The sequence below is a fragment of the Labeo rohita genome, chromosome 25 (assembly GCF_022985175.1).
Source record: "Labeo rohita strain BAU-BD-2019 chromosome 25, IGBB_LRoh.1.0, whole genome shotgun sequence".
In the NCBI taxonomy this organism is placed as follows: Eukaryota; Metazoa; Chordata; class Actinopteri; order Cypriniformes; family Cyprinidae; genus Labeo; species Labeo rohita.
Window position 1 is genome coordinate 4,907,755 of NC_066893.1, and position 21,070 is coordinate 4,928,824.

The following is a 21,070-nucleotide window of genomic DNA, read 5'->3' on the forward strand; positions in this document are numbered from 1 at the left end:
AACATACAGTAAGTCATTTTAATCAAAATATCAGATATCTGTGTGTTATTGTATACATCTGTGTACTACTTTATTATTTCATTGTGCTGAGTCATTGTTGAAATGTCTGTCACAGCATCTAGTGACAGTTTACAGAAGGAGCTGCTCAAGCTGATTGGAAACATCCCAGTCAGATATCAAGGTGAGACTTGAATACGCTAGAAATAGCATGGCTGATATTTGCTCAGAAGACCTTTGATTTATGTGGCTGTGTGGATGGTGATGTATTCACAGGGCGCTCATATAACCTGCCCATCCTGCTGTGGCTCTTGGAATCGTTTCCTTTCACGCCTCCCATCTGCTTCCTGAGACCCACTTCCAGCATGGTCATACGGGAGGGTAAACACGTCGATTCGAAGGGTAGAATACACCTGCTGGGTCTGCACAACTGGGACCATGTGAGAGAACTTTAAATCGTTCTTAAAAATAAAAGGATGTACGGTATATGCAAATTCAGTTAACTGAATCTTAAAATATATATTTAAAATATTTTTATTAAATATAATACAGATAAATTGAATTATTTATTTGAATAAATCATTGTAAAACAATTACACTGCATGTCAAAAGTTTTATTTATTAATTTATTTAATCATTTGCAGTACATGCTAATTCAGTTAACTGAATATTATTTTTTTAAAATATTTTTTATTAAATATAATAAGAATAAATCTGATTATTTGAAGAAATAATTGTAAAACAATTACACTGCATGTCAAGTTTTATTTATTTATTTATTTATTTATTTATTTATTTATTTGATGATTAGCAGTACATGCAAATTCAGTTAACTGAATATTAAAATATTTTAAAATATTTTTATTAAATATAATAAAATAAATTTAATTATTTATTTGAATAAATCATTGTAAAAAATTACACTGCATGTCAAAGTTTTATTTATTTATTTATTTATTTAATGATTTATTTATTAATTTATTTAATGATTTGCAGTACATGCTAATTCAGTTAACTGATTATTATTTTTTTTTTAAAATATTTTTTATTAAATATAATAAGAATAAATCTGATTATTTGAAGAAATAATTGTAAAACAATTACACTGCCTGTCAAGTTTTATTTATTTATTTATTTATTTGATGATTAGCAGTACATGCAAATTCAGTTAATTGAATATTAAAATATTTTTAAAATATTTTTATTAAATATAATAAAATAAATTTAATTATTTATTTGAATAAATCATTGTACAAAAATTACACTGCATGTCAAAAGTTTTATTTATTTATTTAATGATTTATTTATTAATTTATTTAATGATTTGCAGTACATGCTAATTCAGTTAACTGAATATTATTTTTTTTAAATATTTTTTATTAAATATAATAAGAATAAATCTGATTATTTGAAGAAATAATTGTAAAACAATTACACTGCATGTCAAGTTTTATTTATTTATTTATTTATTTGATGATTAGCAGTACATGCAAATTCAGTTAATTGAATATTAAAATATTTTTAAAATATTTTTATTAAATATAATACAAATAAATTTAATTATTTTTTTGAATAAATCATTGTAAAAAAATTACACTGCATGTCAAAAGTTTTATTTATTTATTTATTTAATGATTTGCAGTACATGCTAATTCAGTTAACTGAGTATTATTTTTTTTTTAATATTTTTTATTAAATATAATAAGAATAAATCTGATTTTTTGAAGAAATAATTGTAAAACAATTACACTGCATGTCAAAAGTTTTATTTATTTATTTATTTATTTAATGATTAGCAGTACATGCAAATTCAGTTAATTGAATATTAAAATATTTTTAAAATATTTTTATTAAATATAATAAAGATAAATCAAATTATTTATTTGAATAAATAATCAAAACAAATTATAAAATATTGGTACTTTATTATTAATAATTCTCTAAGAATTCTAATAATTAATGTTTTTTTTCTTTGAATCTCAAAAGATTCAAAGCTTAAAAGAACAGTTTGTTTGAAATAGAAATATTTTGTAACACTGTAAATTACTTTTTTTAAATCAATTTTATGTGAATTAAAAATAAAATAAAAGTTGTGTTTACTTTTAGATTCAGTTAACTGATTACTAAAATATTTGACAAATATTTTTTTATTAAATGTAATAAAAACAAATGAAGTTATTTATTTAAATAAATGCTTTAAAAATAATGTACACTGCAGGTCAAAAGTTTTATTTATTTATTTATTTATTTATTTAATGATTTGCAGTACATGCTAATTCAGTTAACTGAATATAAGTTTTTAAAAATATATATTTTTTAAATATAATAAGAATAAATCTGATTATTTGAAAAAATAATTGTAAAACAATTACACTGCATGTCAAAAGTTTTATTTATTTATTTAATGATTTGCAGTACATGCAAATTCAGTTAACTGAATATTAAAATATTTTTAAAATATTTTTATTAAATATAATAAAGATAAATCTAATCATTTTTTGTATAAATAATCAAAACAAATTACACTGCATGTTAAAAGATTTATTTATTTTATTTATTTATTTACTTATGATTTTTCTATGTCTCTTCTGCTCACCAAGGCTGTTTTTATTTAATTAAAACTACAGTGTAAACAGTAATATTGTGAAATATTATTATCATTTTAAACAACCATTTTGTATTTGGATGTATCTGTTATGTAATTTATTTGTTGTGTAATTTATTATGTAATTTATTCTTGTGATGTAAAGCTGAATTTTCAGGATCATTTCTCTAATCTTCAGTGTCACATGATCCTTCAGAAACCATTCTAATATGCTCAGTTGTTGTTGGTACTTTATTATTAATAATTCTCTAAACTAATAGTTTATAATATAAGTTTAATAGTTATAATAATATTTGACAAATATTTTTGATTAAATGTAATAAAAACAAATGAAATTATTTATTTAAATAAATGCTTTAAATATAATGTACACTGCAGGTCAAAATTTTTATTTATTTATTTAATGATTTATTTATTTATTTAATGATCTGCAGTACATGCAAATACAGTTAACTGAATATTAAAATATTTGTTAATATTTTTATTAAATATAATAAAGATAAATCAAATTATTTATTTGAATAAATAATCGAAACAAATTATAAAACATTGGTACTTTATTATTAATAATTCTCTAATAGTTCTAATAATTAATGTTTTTTTCTTTAAATCTCAAAAGATTCAAAGCTCAAAAGAACAGTGTTTATTTGAAATAATATAAATATTTTGTAGCACTGTAAATAATTTATTTTCGATCAGTTTTATGTGAATAAAAAATAAAATAAAATAAAATTCAAATTGTATTTACTTTTAGATTCAGTTAACGGATCACTAAAATATTTGATAAATATTTTTTTATTAAACATAATAAAAACAAATTAAATTATTATTTTTTTAAATAAATGCTTTAAAAATAATGTACACTGCAGGTCAAAAGGTAGATTTTTTTTTTTTAATTAATTAATTATAACATTAATACAATTATTAATTTTATTAATTTTCTTTAAAAACAAAACAAAACAAAATAAAATAAAATAAAATAAAATACTGTATGCGCCCAAAACTTTTGAATGGTTTCCAGAAAAATTGCAGCAAAACTGTTTTAGACATTAATAATAATATGAACCTTATTAATAATGTACACTGCAAGTCAAAAGTTTGATTATTTATTTATTTAATTTATTTATTCAATTATAATAATATTTAAAAATATTACTGTATTTACTGCACTTGATCAAATAAATACAGGCTTGTTGAGCACAACCATTAAAAAATATTAATTATTGCACACTTGTGACCTGTAGTGTATAAATAATAAAAATGTGTGTATATATAATTAAAATAATAGTAAAAAAATAAATATATAAATGTCATTGTTGCAGCCAAAGTCAACTGTGAACGGGCTTCTGACAGAGATGATTGCAAAGTTTGAGGAGGAACCTCCACTGGCCACCAAATCTTCAACCCAGGGTGACAATCCCAACGATCTGCTGGCCTATGTGTCAAATCTCAACCTTAATGAAGGTTCGTCTATGTGAAATAATGCAGCTGCACATGTTATGAATTCAAATCATAATATGGTCTGCAATTACTCTTATAGGTGGAAATCGGTTTGATCAGGAGGTTAAGGTGTCTGTGATTGGCGGGGGAGATTTGGGAATAGCTGCTGTGTTGAGTATTATGGCCAAAGTAACTACATTTTTGTCTTTTGTGTGCCAGAAATAGCTTATGGCTACGTAACTGCATTTTTATGACCGAGTTGTATTGTCATGCTTGCCGTCATAGAGCTGTGTTGACAAACTGGTTTTGATTGACATCCCTGAGAGTTCAACCAAAGGAGGCACAATGGATTTGGAGATTTTCAGTTTGCCAAAGGTCGAGGTCTCGAAAGGTGCTTTTCATCATTACATTTAACACATTAACACACATGCAAAATATCATCAGTTTTAACATGTAAAGAACGGTTGAAGCTTACTTCTCAATAATTATAATTTATTATTATTATTATTATTATTATTATTATTAAATAATATTTTTATTAGATGAAATTTAGTAGAATCATATATCACCCCAAAATCAAAGGAAAGAAATAAGGCATTATATATTTTATTTATTTATTTATTTATTTATTTATTATTATTATTATTATTATTATTATTATTATTTTTATTTATTTATTTATTATTTTTTATTGCATTGTGACAATCATTTTCATGACACTTAGACACATTTTCAAATTCCCATTAGTGTTATTTTAGTACAATTTAAATACTCTTATATTATCTTAAATATTGTTCATTATCTTTTATTTTTATATTTTTACATTTCAGTTTAGTTTTAGTAATTTTGCTATGTGCTTTGTCATTTTTTTTATTAGTTGTTGTTTTTAATATTTGTATTTAGCTTTATTTTATTTCAGTTTTAGTTTTTAAAGTTTTTCATTTAATATTTCTGTTTTATTTCATTTCAAATACTAGTTAAAGAACTATTTTAAAAAGTTTGTACTATTTTAGTTAGTAAGAACAGCTCTGTTTCTCAGTAAAGTATAATAGAAGATATTATTATTTTATATTTCTGTTTTTTTCCCCCTAATTTTAATTGTTAATGAGGGTTATTTATTTATTTACGTTAATATCCAAATGACATTCTAGAAATAATGCATTAATAATTTTAGCACTCCATGATGTTAAGATTAGTGTTAATGTAATATAATTGATGTATTATACTGTTCTTATTTTATTTTAAACATTTTTGGGGGGGATTTTTTGTTTTGTAATTTGTTATAGACATATAAAAACAATGACCAAACAAGCAAATAAACAAATACTAGGTTCGCAGGGAGATTAGGGAAATAATTTCCCCCCCCTTCGCGGACGAGCCCCCAACTTTAATAATTTAATATCTAACTTGATTAACTGCCAAGATTCGTTTTTAGTTGAGCGATGGAGCACAGAGTCAGGATCCTGGACCATTGAGACAACCACACACAGAAAAAGTGTAATTCACTCAAAGGCACTTTATTAAAGAAAGACTCCAATATTTATATGGTAAAATAGGGAAGTGAAAGATCAAACATCACACCCTTCAGGAAACAACAGTACATCATGTCCTATGATTCTCTAGGCTAGACTTATGTCATGTCTGCTTTTCAGGTTAGTATGAGAAGGGCACAGGAGGTCAGGATTATTACAGTTTCACACTTTATTAATTTTTAGTTTTCATTTATTCATTTTATAAGTCAAATTAAAGGAAATTAAGGAATGTTGCCTTAACAACTAGCCAGATATTTACTTATTTATTTATTCATTCATTCATTCATTCATTTTCATTTTAAAATATTTTATTACATTTCATAAATAATTCATTAATAATTTTAGCACTCCATGATGTTAAGATTAGTTTTAATGTAATGCAATTAATGTAGTAAAAAAAATTAAATAGATTTTTTTTTTTTTTTTTGTAATTTGTTATAGACATATAACAATGACAAAACAAGCAAATAAACAAATACTAGGCTTTATTATTATTTTTATTTTTATTTATTTCATTTTAGTTAATTTAGTACAAATGAAAGGAAATTATGAAATGTTGCCTTAACAACTAACCAAATATTTATTTATTCATTCATTCATTCATTCATTTTTTAAAAATATTTTATAAATAATTCATTAATAATTTTAGCGCTCCATGATGTTAAAAGTAGTGTTAATGTAATGTAATTGATGTATTATATATATTTTTTTTATTTTATTTAAAAAATTTTAAATAGATTTTTTTAAATAGGTTTTCTTTTGTAATTTGTTATAGACATACAACAATGACAAAACAAACAAATAAACAAGCAAATAATTAAATACTAGGCTTTATTATTTTGTTTTTATTTATTTAATTTTAGTTATTTAGTAGTTCAACTCAAATGAAAGGAAATTAAGAAATGTTGCCTTAGTAACTAGCTGAATGTTATTTATTTATTTAGAACATTTTAGTACATTTCATTTAATTTTTCAAAACTAAAAATTTACCATTTAAAATTTTAGTAGTTTAATATATTAATAGTCTTAATGATAATATGTAATAACCTAGGTGAAGATGCAGATATCATGTCACTACAAAGTCTTTACACATATGTAGCTCTTATATTTACTGTCTGTATTGTTAAAGTTACTCAGCCTCTTATAAATGACATATGATGACAGAGTGTGTTTCTTCTTCATTTCATAGACCTGTCGGCCTCGGCGGGCTCTAAGGTGGTGGTGATCACAGCGAATGCCTGGAGTGATGAGCAGTCATATTTGAGTGTGGTTCAGACGAATGTGGACATGTACAGAGGCATCATCCCTCGTCTCGCCCAGCTGAGTCCAAAAGCCGTGCTGCTCATCGCCTCTCAACCAGGTTCGGAAAACACAGAGTGATCATCTGCTAGCTCAGCCTATGACTAACAACAATGTGAAATCAAAACTGGCCCTATTTATATTAATGCTTGTAGTCTTACAGTGAATTTTTCACACTTTAATCAGCAATTACTGATCTAAGACCTAACAGACAGCTGTGTAGACAGTGTATGTGACCTCTTGACCTTTATGTCCACAGTGGACATTATGACACATGTTGCCTGGAGACAAAGTCATCTCCTGCCCACTCAGGTGATTGGTCTGGGCTGTAATCTGGACTCAGAGAGACTGTCTCACATCATCAACATTTCACTGGTGGCAAATAACACAGGCAAGCAGGCCTGGGTCATTGGAGAACTGTCTGAGAACAAGGGTGAGTCAAGCACAAACTGAATGACGTATTTTCAACAAATACAGGCTTTCTGAGGGTCTTAAAGAGTCTTAATTTGCACTTCCACAAATTAAAGTCTTAAAGCGGTAATTTACCTAAAAATTAAAATTACCTCATGGTATACTCACCCTCAAGTTGTCCTAGGTGTATATGACTTTCTTCTTTCAGACAAATACAATCGGAGTTATGTTAAAAAATGTCCTGGCTCTTCCAAGCTTTAAAAATGACAGTAAATGGGTGGTGAGGTTTTGAAGTCCAATAAAGTGCATCCATCCATCATGAAAATAACTCCACATGACTCCACGGGGTTAATAAAGGCCTTCTAAAGTGAATCAATGCTTTTACAGGGCTCTACAATTAATTTTCTCTTTAGGAGCACAATCAAAATTTTAGGAGCACCTTCTAATCATTAATTTGATCATCAAAAAAACTGATAAAAAATTAGCCTTCCCATTACAAGGTGATATTTGACTCTTTGAAGTGATTTAGAGGGGAGTTTTGTTTTTACCTTTGTAAAGGCATTTTTCTAACTTTATTAAAAGTATGCAATCAAATTAAACTCATAAACTCATGTTGAGATTGTTTTAAATATTAAAAAAATATATATTAAAAGGGTCATCGGATGCAAAGCCGCTCCAACGATAGTTGATTGACGTGAGCGTCTTACCTCAGACTCGCCTTACATCAACTGTAACAGTCCGACCTCCATTGTTTCGATGCCGGAGCAGGGATGTAAATTAGACAAGAATATCTCTGATTGAGCGATTGAGGTGTTGTGTTGTTGCTGGATGTAATAATGAACATAGTGGTCGTCATTTACTCCCGACATCTGAGCCGCTGAAGATGCAGTGGATTATGTTTGTTTGTGAAGTGAATGCGCCTCCCGATCTACATATATCCGTCTATGTTCACGCGAATCATTCATGATCCAGCTTCACTTACAGCAGAAGTGAGCATAAGGGTTTTTTATGAATCTCTGCAATCACCTTTCCTAATAGCATTGTAGTTAGCAAGTTTAGCGGCTAAAGTAAACAAGCTCGTCAATCCACAGAGAGAAGAGAAGAGCAGGGTGAGCAGAGATCATTTGCATTTAAAGGAGCAATCCATCGGAATGGGATGATTTTTGCAGAGCTCATTTTGACAAGGTAAAAAGGGTTTGTTTTGACACTACCATTGAGAATTTTTAAAGGGGACATTGGATGCCCATTTTCCACATGTTGATATGATTCTTTAGGGTCTTAATGAAAAGTCTGTAATATACTTTGGGTAAAAATTCTAAAACAACACCCTTTTTACCTTGTCAAAATCAGCTCTGCAAAAATCATCTCATTCTGGTCGAGGCTGCTTTAAATGTTAATGAGCTCTGCTCGCCCCGCCCCCTCTCTCTCTCTGTGGAGAAACGAGCCTGTTTACTTTATCTGCATTTAGCTGCTAAATTTGCTGACTAGCACATTATTAGGAAAGGCGATCGCAAAGATTCATAAAAAAAAACCTTATACTGACTTCTGCTGTAAGTGAAGCTGGATCACGAATGATTTGCACAAACATAGACGAATATATGTAGATCGGGAGGCGCATTCCATTCACAAACAAACGTAATCCACTGCATCTTCAGCTGGAAAAAAGAACCGGAAAAAAAAAATTCCAGACAAAGTAAGAAAAGACGAGCGTTTGAAATTAAAAAGTATATATTATATTATTTTTATGAAAATAACTGATCATTTTGCTAGATAAGACCCTTCTTCCTCGGCTGGGATCGTTTACAACCACATTTGGGATCGTTTGAAGCCGCATTTAAACTGCATTTTGAAAGTTCAAACTCCGTATCAGTCCATTATATGGAGAAAAATGCTAAAAATTGCTAAAAACAATTTCTTTACGACTGAAGAAAGAAAGACATGAATATCTTGGATGACAAGGGAGTGAGAAAATCATTTGTAAATCTTTGTTCTGGAAGTGGACACGGGTCCTTTGACCCCCTGGAGTCGTGTGGAGCACTTTTTATGATGGATGGATGCAGTTTTTGGGCTTCAAAATCTCAACACCCATTCACTTATAAAGCTTGGAAGAGCCAGGATATTTTTTTAACATAACTCCGATTGTATTCATCTGAAAGGAGAAAGTCATATACACCTAGGATGGCTTGAGGGTGAGTAAATCATGGGGTAATTTCCAGTTCTAGGTGAACTATACCTTTAAAAGATCTTAAAATAGGAGCAGAAATTCTTAAATGTTATGCTGCATGCCAATTCGTGTACTTATACTATGCCCTAAAAGTATGTACTCTATTTGTTAAGTATGTAGCAGAATTTTAGGCAAGCTTTGGGACATACTACTTGGTCACAGCTGCGTTTTTAACGGACAGTCTCTTGCTTAGTTACGTGCTTCCTGTAATTGTTCAAACTGCCATGTCAGTCATCTTGTCACAGTCAATATAATCCACATTTTGTTTAATCTGATTTCTTGCCATATTGAAGAGAAATAGAGGCATGTTGATCTGCCAGTCGCGGGTCTTTTATGCAGAGAACTTTGCTTATGTGTTCGCATGATGCATTTAAAAGTTAATGACTAAACGTATCATTATAAAAGTTTACAATGTTGCTGCAGAAGAAATATAAAACGGATAACATTAAATAGATATTGTTTCATCAGGTTAGATACTGATTATTTATCACTCAAACCCCTTTCTCTACCTGTCTGTTGGTCGTGCATATCCGCCATATTTGTAGTTTTTAAACACTTTGTATACGTGTTTGTAGTTCTGATCGAATTCTTGTTCGTGGGTAATATTAGCCGTTAGAGTGTGCATCGACCTGCACTTCAAATTCTGTTTCCCAGAAAACAAAACTTCTTACCATGTAATCTTTGCGTTTACTTTGATTTAAGAATTTTTAAAGGAAAACACCACAACAATTCACAAATAATTTACTCACCCCTTGTCATCCAAGATGTTCTTGTCTTTCTGTCTTCAGTCGTGAAGAAATTATGGTTTTTGAGGAAAACATTTCAGCATTTTTCACCATATAATGGACTTCATTGGTGCCCTGATTCCAAAATGTAGTTTAAATGCAGCTTCAAAGGGCTCCAGACGATCCCAGTCGAGGAAGAAGGGTCTTATCTAGCGAAACGATTGGCCATTTTTTTTTGGAAAATAATTTTTTTTTTATACTTTTTAAACACAAAAGCTTGTGTAGCACAAGCTCTGGGATGCGCGTCCACGACACTACATACTACTAGATCACGTCGAAAGGTCACCTAGTGTTTACAAAGTGAACGCGCAAATACTAAGGAAGTGCAAGTAAACAAAACAAAAAGGTACAACGATGTCCTCCTCTCAAGTTGTAGGATAAAAAAAAGATGGACTTTTTCGCCATACTCTACCTTTTTGAGCCGGAGTACACAGACAATGAACTTACACGTGATTCGTAGTAGTGATGGGAAGTTCGGATCATTTTACCGACTCTGACCTTTGAGTCTCGTTCAGCAAAATGAACAAATCTTTTTCGAGTCATTTCGTTTATTTAAGCAAAATATAATTAAAATGTTACATGTTACTTCCCTAACACATCTACTGCTTACACAAACGTTGATCACACTACAAACAAAACAAAACTGTAATGCTGTAAGAAACAGAAAAGATTAATTCATTGTTTACCTGGGTCTTTAGTCTATGATTAGCTCACCTGACCTCTTATCTGACAAGCTTTTGGGTTTGAGTCGTTCATTCATCACGTGACGGCCCATAAGATGAACGAACAACTCAAAAAAGACTCGAAACAGGTGAACTAATTCCAGTACAGAACCTAATAGCATGTTGCGCATGTGCGACTGAATGAATCACTCCCCGATACGACTCGTTCTTCCCGAGTTACATTAAAGATTCGTTCAAAATGAAAGAATCGTTCAAGAAAGACCCATTACTAATTTGTAGCATCTTGGACACGCATCCCAGAGCCTGTGCTACACGAGCTTTTGTGCTTAAAAAGTATACAAATTTTTATTTTTTGAAAAAAAAAAAAAAAAAAAAAAAAAAAAGACAGATCGTTTCGCTAGATAAGACCCTTCTTTCTCAGCTGGGATCGTTTAGAGCCTTTGAAGCAGCATTTAAACTACATTTTGGAAGTTTAAAATTGGGGCACCATGTCAGTCCATGACATGAAATGCTTTCCTCAAAAACCATAATTTCTTCACGACTGAAGACAGAAAGACATGAACATCTTGGATGACAAGGGGGTGAGTACATTATTTGTGAATTGTTGTTCTGGAAGTGGACTTCTCCTTTAAGCATTTTTACTCGAAAACAAAACAAAAATCATGAGAAATAACATAACTTTCGTGGAGTATGATCAGAAGGTACAATAAAAGTATGTATATAAAAGTTGTATTTTCAAACTTTGAAGTGTTGCTAATACAGTTCTTTGTGTTCTCTTTAGACATCTTTATTTGGAGAACATATTGACATATTGTTCTCCCTTTAATTTATTCCATACATTTTCTTATTTGCTTCTTATTTGTTTATAAAACAGACAATTATTCTAGATAAACACTGCTACACAAATGTAGACATTGTTTCTACTATAACAGTTGTTAAATTTATACAAATTTGCTTCATCACGATTACATTAACGTCTCAAGTGTGATGTTCTAAGGTTGTAGACTGCTTTTGAATATATATTTTAAATATGATGTCTTTCTCTGTTTGTGTATCAGTGGCATTGTGGGGTAGTATGGGACCGGGAACCGACCAGCTACAAGCGTTAACCCCAGTGTCCAACTCCACCAAACCCTTAATGGACAGGTATGGATTTAAATGATCAGCAGCCAGATATTTTGCCATATGATTTCAAAGAATGAATTGTTAATTTATGGTTTGTTACTGCATGATGAAGTGTGAACTGTTTGATATGTTCTCAGGGCGTTAGAGATGCTCAAAGGTAAAGGTCAGAGGTCATGGTCAGTCGGGTTGTCCATCGCTGACATCACTCACAGCATTGTAACGGACAAAAAGAAGATACACTCTGTCACAACACTGGCTGAGGTGAGTTAGAATAATATGTATTCAGTAAGTACTGAAGGGCTTTATTCTGCAATAGCAACTGGCTGGATGTACATTTTCCTGCTTATTACACAGCTACTTGCCACAAAAGTAAATAATTAAACATGAAACATTGATCTGAGTTGAATTATTTGAACGCAAAGCTTCTGTGTAGAAAGCAGTTGCTAGGAAGCGGCAAGTTCAGACTAGACGGATGTTTAAAGGAGACGGTGCAGTCATACCCACATAAATAATAATAGATAATAAAAGATATTGATTTTAGATGAAAATGTTTCAAAATCTTAACATTTTGTTAGTTACTTTATAATCCATTACTGTGTACAAAACAAAATGACAGCAGCTGCATTTGTATGAAACCAGAGAGCGAGTCCACGATACCAGGATGACAGTTAATTAAATAATTGTATTTGTAATATTGAATTGAGTTTTAATATTTTATTAGCCAACCAAACGCAAAGCTTCCACAAAAAAAAACAAAAAAACCTTCACAGCAAGTGAACAGCGCCGACTGCTGGAAGTTACCCAGATGAGCCTGTGTTATTAGTTTTTACCGGTTGTTATTTGGGAATATCAAACCTTGGAATATGGTGACTGACCAATCAGAATCGAGTATTCCACAAAGCCGTGCAATAACTTAAATGTTTTAGTGTTTAAAAAAGTGGTTCTTAGCCAGAGGAACGCAGGGTAAATGAAAATGATTAAAATTTATTTATAGTAAAATAATCACTTAGAATGCTAAAATAATAATAATAATAAACACTTAAGGTTCATTTAATATATTCCTAGTTTCTGTTAATAAAAAACAAATAAAATAAAAAAAATAATAATACAATAATAAAATCCTAACTTAAATTGTTGTAGTTCATTAACACATTGAAATACAAATCTAAGGTTGTTCTTTTAAAAAAAAAAGTTTTAAAAAGTTAAAAAAGAAGTAGAAGTTTACATTAAAAAGAAAGTGTACTGTACTAAAACTTATTTTAAGTTTTGATTATAAATATTTTGGAATTTAAAATTGCTATAAAATCAAAGCCATATTGACCCTTGACAACAAAGCCAGTCATAAGTAGCATGCAGGGTTGCCAGGTTTTCACAACAAGACCCGCCCATTTGCTCAAAACTAGCCCAATCGTGTTCCGAGTGCGCAAAATAAATTTTTTTTGGCGGGGTTCCTCTGGTAAAACTAGCATTCTAGGGGATAAATATTACTTTATTGAAGTCGCTTCAACCCACGAATGTAAAAAACAACCCACGGCAACAGTGTTAAAGTAGCCCAAGTAGACCTGGCAACACTGGTAGCATGGGTATATTTGTAGCAATAGCCAACAATACATTGTATGAGTCAAAATGATTTTTCTTTTATGCCAAAAAATCATTAGGATATTAAGGAAAGATCATGTTCCATGAAGATATTTTGTAAGTGTCCTACCGTAAATATATTAAAACAACTTTAAAAAGCAATTTTCTCAATATTTAGATTTTTTTTTGCATCCTCAGGTTCCAGATTTTCAAATAGTTGTATCTTGACTAAATATCTAAATACTGTCCTATCCTAACAAACTAAACATCTATGGAAAACTTATTCAGCTTTCAGATTATGTATAAATCTCAATTTAAAAAAAAATTGACCATTATGATTGATGTCACGTATGTCTAAATAAGTTATGTTCCAAATTTGAAGTTATCACAAAAATGTAGGGTCCTGTGTGATTTTATTTAGGCATTTTATGACAATCACTGGGTGACACCCAAATTACCTTAAATTTTTTGATAACGTTTCCTGTTACAAATATGTATATCACAGAATAACCACCAAATTTGGAACCTTGAGACTTGGACATTTTCAATTGATATTTCTGTATTCTGTCAGAATTAAAAAGAGTTTATTACAATAAAGACAATTTAAAAAATACTTGTCCACTAAAAGATTGTCAGATTTTAAAATGGTTTTCATCAGATGAATTTTGAATGTTTAAGTTTTCAAATGATGATTAATAAAATATTTGATAGATAAAAAAGGCAGACTGTGAAAAGAAAACACTTTTTGCATTTTAATCCATGTCTGTTAAGTTTGAGATCATCTAGGGGCAAGCATCCAATATGTGTATTTCCTTCATTCAGGGTTGGGGTGGAATCGGTTCCAAAGTGTTCCTCAGCTTGCCTTGCATCCTCGGGGAAAACGGCTCTACCCGATTACCAGGAGTGGTTTTAGGTTCAGAAGATGAAATGAGGCTGAGGGAGAGTGTGGCGTGTCAGGTTAACCTCTTCATGCAGCTGAGACTCTAACTTAGGTACTGGATGAAACAGCATCACCTCTACAAAGCTTTAAGACACACTTTCAGATTTCAGAGGGGTGAGCTAACCAAAGAAATTTCTCACGGAAGGTAAAGATGCAGTTTAATCCTTCTTGCAATACTTGCTTATCTTATATTCTAACATCAGCCACTGTGAAGTGACAGTCCTCTATCTGACGGCAATAGCACTAAAGACTTTGTCTTGGCTTCTTGTGAAGCATTATGCATATATTATATTATATTATATTATATATGCATATAATATTGCACTTGTTTACAAAACATATGTATATGCAGTCCTGTTTGCCATGTAACTTATAAATAATAATGCAACAATGGTGCCTTTATGAAGGGTAAATTATGGTGGAATGGTAAAATGAATGGCTTCGAGTGCTTGTTAAATGCTGTTACCAATCAGGCAGATGTCATGTAAATTGAATTAAAAAGGGCATGGGTTCCTGATGTGCTTTTATGCAAGTAAATGTACATTATAATTTATAAAGAAATACTAGACTTGGTATTATATTTTATCACATTGTGCTTGTGCCATGTATCTCAGAATGTGAAATCAGAATTGACAACAGCAATAATGTAAATATTAAAATAAACACTCCACTTCATGTATTGTCTCACTGTTGCAACAAGTTCTTAAGTACAAAGTCAACTGAGCATGGGTTTAAAAGTTTCAACGCACAAACTGAACATTAAGACCATTTAACCTGAGAAGCATAATATAAACGCAATTAAATATTATAAGCTCTCAATACAAACAACAAAGTGCAAATCAGACCTGTTCTATTTACAATTACACAATAATGTATCCACAAACTGATCTTAAGTATACAGTCTCTTCATTTTAACATTCAGTATGGTGGCTGTATTTCCCAATATATAATTTTTAACAAAGATGTGCTTTATCTACCACAAGGTGGCGCTAGAGGGCAACAAACAGCACTTAGGTTTTAAAAATGGAGGGGGAAATTCCTTTTTTCGAGCAAATCTAAGACCACTGAAAAATGTCCTTTCACTGTAATCAGGGAACTTGTGGTAAGATCCTTGTTTACATTTCTAAACTAATGATATGCATCCTTTAGGTGTATTTTTAAAATACAGTTTCAAAAGAAACAAACAACACAAAAATTGCACCAAGTTAAAAAACCAACCAACAAAACAAAAGTCAAAGGAAAATGGAAAATGCAGTCAACATGATTCTTTTTTTGCCTTTCTACTGCCACTGTAGTACTTGTATATCTTACAAGGAATGTGATTTTCCCAGAACACCACAGAAAACAACACACAGAATAATGGGGACTGTCACATTTTCTGTGGTGAACAGTGGAAATATCAGTACCTCTCCATTACTAAACTGACTGAAGATATCACTTGATGACCACATGATGAGCCTCTGGTGGTTACTCAACTAGCTAAATGTTGAGTCTGATAACCACTACAACTAGGCGCTTCATCTCTGAAAAGGGGATTCCGATATAACAAATTTGCCTGACACTGATAAAACACACATTCTAGCATCCTGTTTAGATCTGCCATATACAACAAACACTGCAACATAAGAGTCATCGCAACATCTACAAGATTAAAAAACATTCAGTTAACATCATCAAAGCACAAAAGTCCAAACGATGAAAACATGCCTTCAGTTCACACTAACAACGGTACTGGCCGTGTAAGCGTGATTCCAGCAACTAATGACTTGGAACATGCACTCGGTAGAAGTCTGAATCAGGAGAGAGCATTGTGGGTCGTGATTGTTTGGGTGGTAGTTTTGGGGGCTGTGACTGACCCCGATCTTGTTCAGTTTGGTTTGGAACCACCTGATTGCACGGAACTGGAGATACGCGGAAGGGTTTATCTGCAAAGTCAATTGGTGGTTGGGGAAAAACGCAGTCTGGAGTCACCCAACTGTTTGCCTCCTCAATGCATGGAGGAAGTGGAGGGAGTGGCGAAGAGTCAGGCGTGTAGAACAACATAGATGGGGGCGGTAGAGAAAGAGGCATGGCATCTTCTGGAGCAAAGGGAAGGGTGGTGTTCATGGGACCCAAGTTTGGGCTTTGCGGCAATGTGGCCGCCATCTCCAACAGCCTCTCTACAGACTGATCCTCCTCTTCCGAGACGTTGTCGTAATTTGAGGTGTTGGAAGGTCTCCGGTCACCCGATGATGGCGGGACATATAGGTTAACTGGAAACTTGCTTAGCTGCCGAAAGGATCTATATGAGGAAGGTGATGAAGACGGGTCTTCTAAGATTAGATCCAAAGATTGAGTAATTGGTGGTGGAGGAAGGCAAAATGGGATATCCTCTTCTAGAGGTAAAAGCTCAACTCCTCCTTCTTCAGTACTGGGAAGAGGTGGAGGAGGTAATTCTGGGAGATTCAAAGAGTGGATACTGGAAGAATCTGTTATGGGTGGCTGGTAAGGAGGAGGCCAATCTTCTGACACCGCTGATAGGGGCCTGCTAACACATTCATCCTTCAACGAAACAGGTGCAGGTTCTGGGCGTAGTAGGTGATCTTGTCTTTGTACAGGTGCGCTGTCTTCATTCTTCACTGTGGACTCTGGCATTTCAGGTGTAGCTTGTGACAGTGAAGAGTTGGAAGTTGAGTGGGTGTGCTTTGAAAAGGGGGAAGATAAGGTTAAGATGTGTTTTTCGCTGCTCTGCTTGTGGGTGGTGTCTTCCGTCTGATGCTTGGTTGAGGTTTGATTGTTGTGTGCTGATGGTGGTAAGGGAACACACTCAGTCTTGATTACTGGAAGCAGTACTATTGGACGCTCCTCACCCAGGGGTATCTTCGGGAACTCCTCTCCCTTGGCTACAAGTCAAACCCAGAAAAGACAGTCGTTATAACAGTCCAGAATTGCATAAACAGGACACTCTTGGTCCCGGATAGCTGGTATCCTGCAGAGTTTAGCTCCAACCCTAATTAAACACACAGCTACTCAGGTGTGTCGAGACAAGTTCAAGCTAAACTCTGCAGGACCCTGGCCCTCCAGGACCAAGTTTGGTGACCCCTGCTTTAAAAGAAAGTTTCTTTCAAGGTGCCATAGGTTCTGCAAAGAACCCTATTTTAATCAAGGACCATTTTTGTTGTTAACTTGGTCATATGGGTCTTGATGTTATGTTGTAGGTTAGTAAGAGCTTCTAGCTTCTTTAAAACACCCATCCAAATGATTTTCTAAACATCTACGGAATAGAAAGTGCCATGTGGAAGCTTCTGTAACTGGAACCTTTATTTTTAACAGTCTACACCAGGGGTTGTCGACTCTGGCCCTTGAGGTCGATATTTCTGCAGAGTTTAGCTCCAACCTTGATCAAACTCACTTTCCGATAACCATCTAGTAATCCTGAAGACCTTGATTAGCTTGTTCAGGTGTGTTTGATTAGAGTTGGAGCTAAACTCTGCAGGAAAGTGGACCTTGAGGACCAGAGTTGAGAACCCCTGGTCTACACTTTACAGCAGGGGTCTCCAAACTTGGTCTTGGAGGGCCAGCATCCTACATCCTAGGCCACAGGTCTTCAACCCAGCTCCTGGGGACCCACTGTCCTGCAAAGTTTCTTTCCAGCTTGCTTCAGCACACCTGGCCTGTGACTTTTCATTGGATCCTGAAGACCCTGATTAGCTAGTTCAGGTGTGTTTATTAGGGTTGGAGCAAAACTCTGCAGGAAAGTGGGTTCCCAGGAGCAGGGTTGAAGACCTATGCCTTAGGCCAGGGGTGCCCAAACTTGGTCCTGGAGGGTCATGTCCTGCAGAGTTTAGCTCCAACTTGCCTCAACACACCTGCCTCCAAGTTTCTAGCATGCCTAGTAAGACCTTGATTAGCTGGTTCAGGTGTGTTTATTTGGGGTTGGAACTAAACATTGCAGGACACCGGCCCTCCAGGACCAAGTTTGGATACCCCTTCTTTACAGACTCCACAGACATTCAGAATATTGTGCACTGAGCGTCCTTAATTATTCTCAATGGTATTTGCTCAGAATGTTCTTATTTTAAAAACATTTTGTCTTATTAAAAACATTTTGTCTTTTACCTGGAGGAGGGAGGTCGAGCTTCATTCTGCGGAGTTCTGACATAGATGACTGTAAGTGCTCAATAACAACATCATCGCTCATGCTGAAGGAGGAAGCAATACTCTCCTGCAGAAACTCCCTCAGCTCCTCCAAAGACATCTTCAGAAGATGCTCTGAAAGGGAAAGAATGAGGCTTTAGACTTTAAAAGTTTAAAATGATAGCTCATGTGGGTCAACTGCAGGGGTACCCAACCCAATCTTAGAGGGTCACTATCCTGCAGAGTTTAGCTCCAACCCCAATTAAACACACCTGAACCAGCTAACCAAGATCTTACTAGGCAACCTGGAAACTTCCAGGCAGGTGTGTTGAGGCAAATTGAAGCTGAACTCTGCAAGACAATGGCCCTCCAGGACTTTTCCCTCTTTGGAGACCCTTGGTCTACTAAGATCCACAAGAGTGGGATTCTTACTTACTTTTGTGCAATTTCAGGAGAGTATAGGCCATGGCGGTTAGAACTTTTTCTCCTTCTAATATGTAGATGTCCCAAAGGCGCAGGGTGAGTGTGAAGGGTGTCTTTATAGTAGAAACAGAACAGACTCAAGTCATCAACCAGCTAAACAGAGTTCCAAAATGAATAAAACATTGACACAGGTTCTCTAAAGGGTTCAGCCCAAACATATAAAACTTTTAGCAGATGATGTTTCCAGTCTTTTTCACACAAAAACTCGCTGTTCATGAATAACGTAATTCTCCTCACTGAGTACTGAGCACAGAATTGCAGAATTTTTCAGAATCATTTATCTAAACCTAAAAGGTGCATAGTAGTACATTTTAGAGTAGTAATATGTGCCCTTACAGTACCACTATGAACCTTGTAGGGATAAATAAGATACTATGGTACAAAGATGTACCAGCGACAAGTTGATGCATAAAATTTTTGCATATTTTTTTCTTAATGTACTTGAATCCATTATGCTGATGTGTTGAGGTTACATTGTATCAATACTTTGTGGTGCTTTTGTCAGGGACTGGGAAAACCAGTTCAGACAGACCTGCCTCTTATATTCATACAAGACAAAGTGAATGTTTGTGACATGTTTTTTGTTTCATTGTGATTTATTGAAAGATTCAACTCCATAGCTAAGACCTTTTACTAGAGATATAAAAACAGTGAAAATGCCTCACCCTGTCAATAAAACACTGAAGGAACCATTTGGTTGTGTAGATACCAGTGGACATCTGTTCCTTATCCTGAGTTGAAGAAACATTAGAAAAACTGAGAGAGTGTTTATACGTTGTTAAAGCCAACCAACAAGAAGTTAAAAAAGAAATCTCACCAAGTGTTTCCTGAGTTTGGGAAGGAGTTTAGACAGTATTTGGTCATGATGAGCCTGAAAACGGTGGAGTTTGGGAAACCCTGGGATGAAGAATCCTTTTAGAAACCACAGAGGAAGACAAAGAGATGCATGAACAATTACAGGGTGTATGACAAAAACAAAGAGATGTCCATTTATCTACCCACAAAGTGAGATAAACTTTGCATCACACTCACCATGCATAGCATGTTTCTGATTGGTCAGTAGCTGTGATAAGGCCCAGAATGCATCTTCCTCATTCATGTACATGAGCAGAATGGCAGCGATCTGACTCATGCCCTGACAGTAGCTCACTTCCTACACAAAACCACATAACCAGATAGACTTAGAACACTTTGTTACAACTTTTACTCAACATTTAGACAGAGAATGGCCTAAGGCAAAGGTGCCCAAACTCAGTCCTGGAGGGCCGGTGTCCTGCAGAGTTTAGCTCCAACCCCAATTAAACACACCTGAACCAGCTAATCAAGCTCTTAATAGGCATACTAGAAACTTCCCACAGATGTGTAGAGGCAAGTTGGATCTAAACTCTGGTTTAGGTCTTCAACCCTGCTCCTGGGGACCCACTTTCCTGCAAAGTTTTACTCCAACCCTAATCAAACACACCTGAACTAGCTAATCAAGGTGTTTAGTCACAGAAAAGTCACAGGCCAGGTGTGCTGAAGAAGGCTGGAAAGAAACTTTGCAGGACAGTGGGTCCCCAGGAGCAGGGTTGAAGACCTATGGCCTAAGGATTACGAAAACTGAAAAATTACAAAACTGGCTTTTTAGCACTTTATCATGGTATAGAAAAGAAATTCAAAATCTCCTGCTTTTTATTCTCTCCACTACTATTGCTCACTCCAACTCTCATCACCCCCTTCATCGCCCTCCTTGTGCCTATTTGACCCACTTTCTACTAGGCAACACTGGGAAGGAAATGGTAACGTTTCCCGTCTCTTTGAGACCGACACACTCCTCATTTTTACAAACAATGAAATTTATGTGCATTTCGTG

General features: G+C 33.5%; 2 protein-coding genes across 2 annotated transcripts in view; one reads left to right on the top strand and one right to left on the bottom strand.

The window, feature by feature from the left end:
• uevld (UEV and lactate/malate dehyrogenase domains) overlaps positions 1-15,294 on the top strand; it is a 15,651-nt gene extending 357 nt beyond the window's left edge. Inside the window, exons 2-12 of the mRNA XM_051100131.1 lie at positions 1-8; positions 116-181; positions 274-437; positions 3,925-4,066; positions 4,143-4,231; positions 4,328-4,433; positions 6,764-6,934; positions 7,133-7,306; positions 12,035-12,122; positions 12,239-12,362; positions 14,502-15,294. The exon at positions 1-8 is cut by the window's left edge and continues 77 nt beyond it. Coding sequence (XP_050956088.1) covers positions 1-8; positions 116-181; positions 274-437; positions 3,925-4,066; positions 4,143-4,231; positions 4,328-4,433; positions 6,764-6,934; positions 7,133-7,306; positions 12,035-12,122; positions 12,239-12,362; positions 14,502-14,666 — 1,297 coding nt within the window. The 3' untranslated portion in view covers positions 14,667-15,294. The remainder of the gene's footprint in view (positions 9-115; positions 182-273; positions 438-3,924; positions 4,067-4,142; positions 4,232-4,327; positions 4,434-6,763; positions 6,935-7,132; positions 7,307-12,034; positions 12,123-12,238; positions 12,363-14,501) is intronic.
• The window catches only part of si:dkeyp-19e1.3 (USP6 N-terminal-like protein), a 29,675-nt gene continuing 23,869 nt past the window's right edge, over positions 15,265-21,070 (bottom strand). The window contains exons 9-14 of the mRNA XM_051100123.1: positions 20,251-20,371; positions 20,036-20,130; positions 19,884-19,949; positions 19,172-19,271; positions 18,718-18,870; positions 15,265-17,501 (exon numbers count right to left, since the gene is read on the bottom strand). Coding sequence (XP_050956080.1) covers positions 16,378-17,501; positions 18,718-18,870; positions 19,172-19,271; positions 19,884-19,949; positions 20,036-20,130; positions 20,251-20,371 — 1,659 coding nt within the window. The 3' untranslated portion in view covers positions 15,265-16,377. The remainder of the gene's footprint in view (positions 17,502-18,717; positions 18,871-19,171; positions 19,272-19,883; positions 19,950-20,035; positions 20,131-20,250; positions 20,372-21,070) is intronic.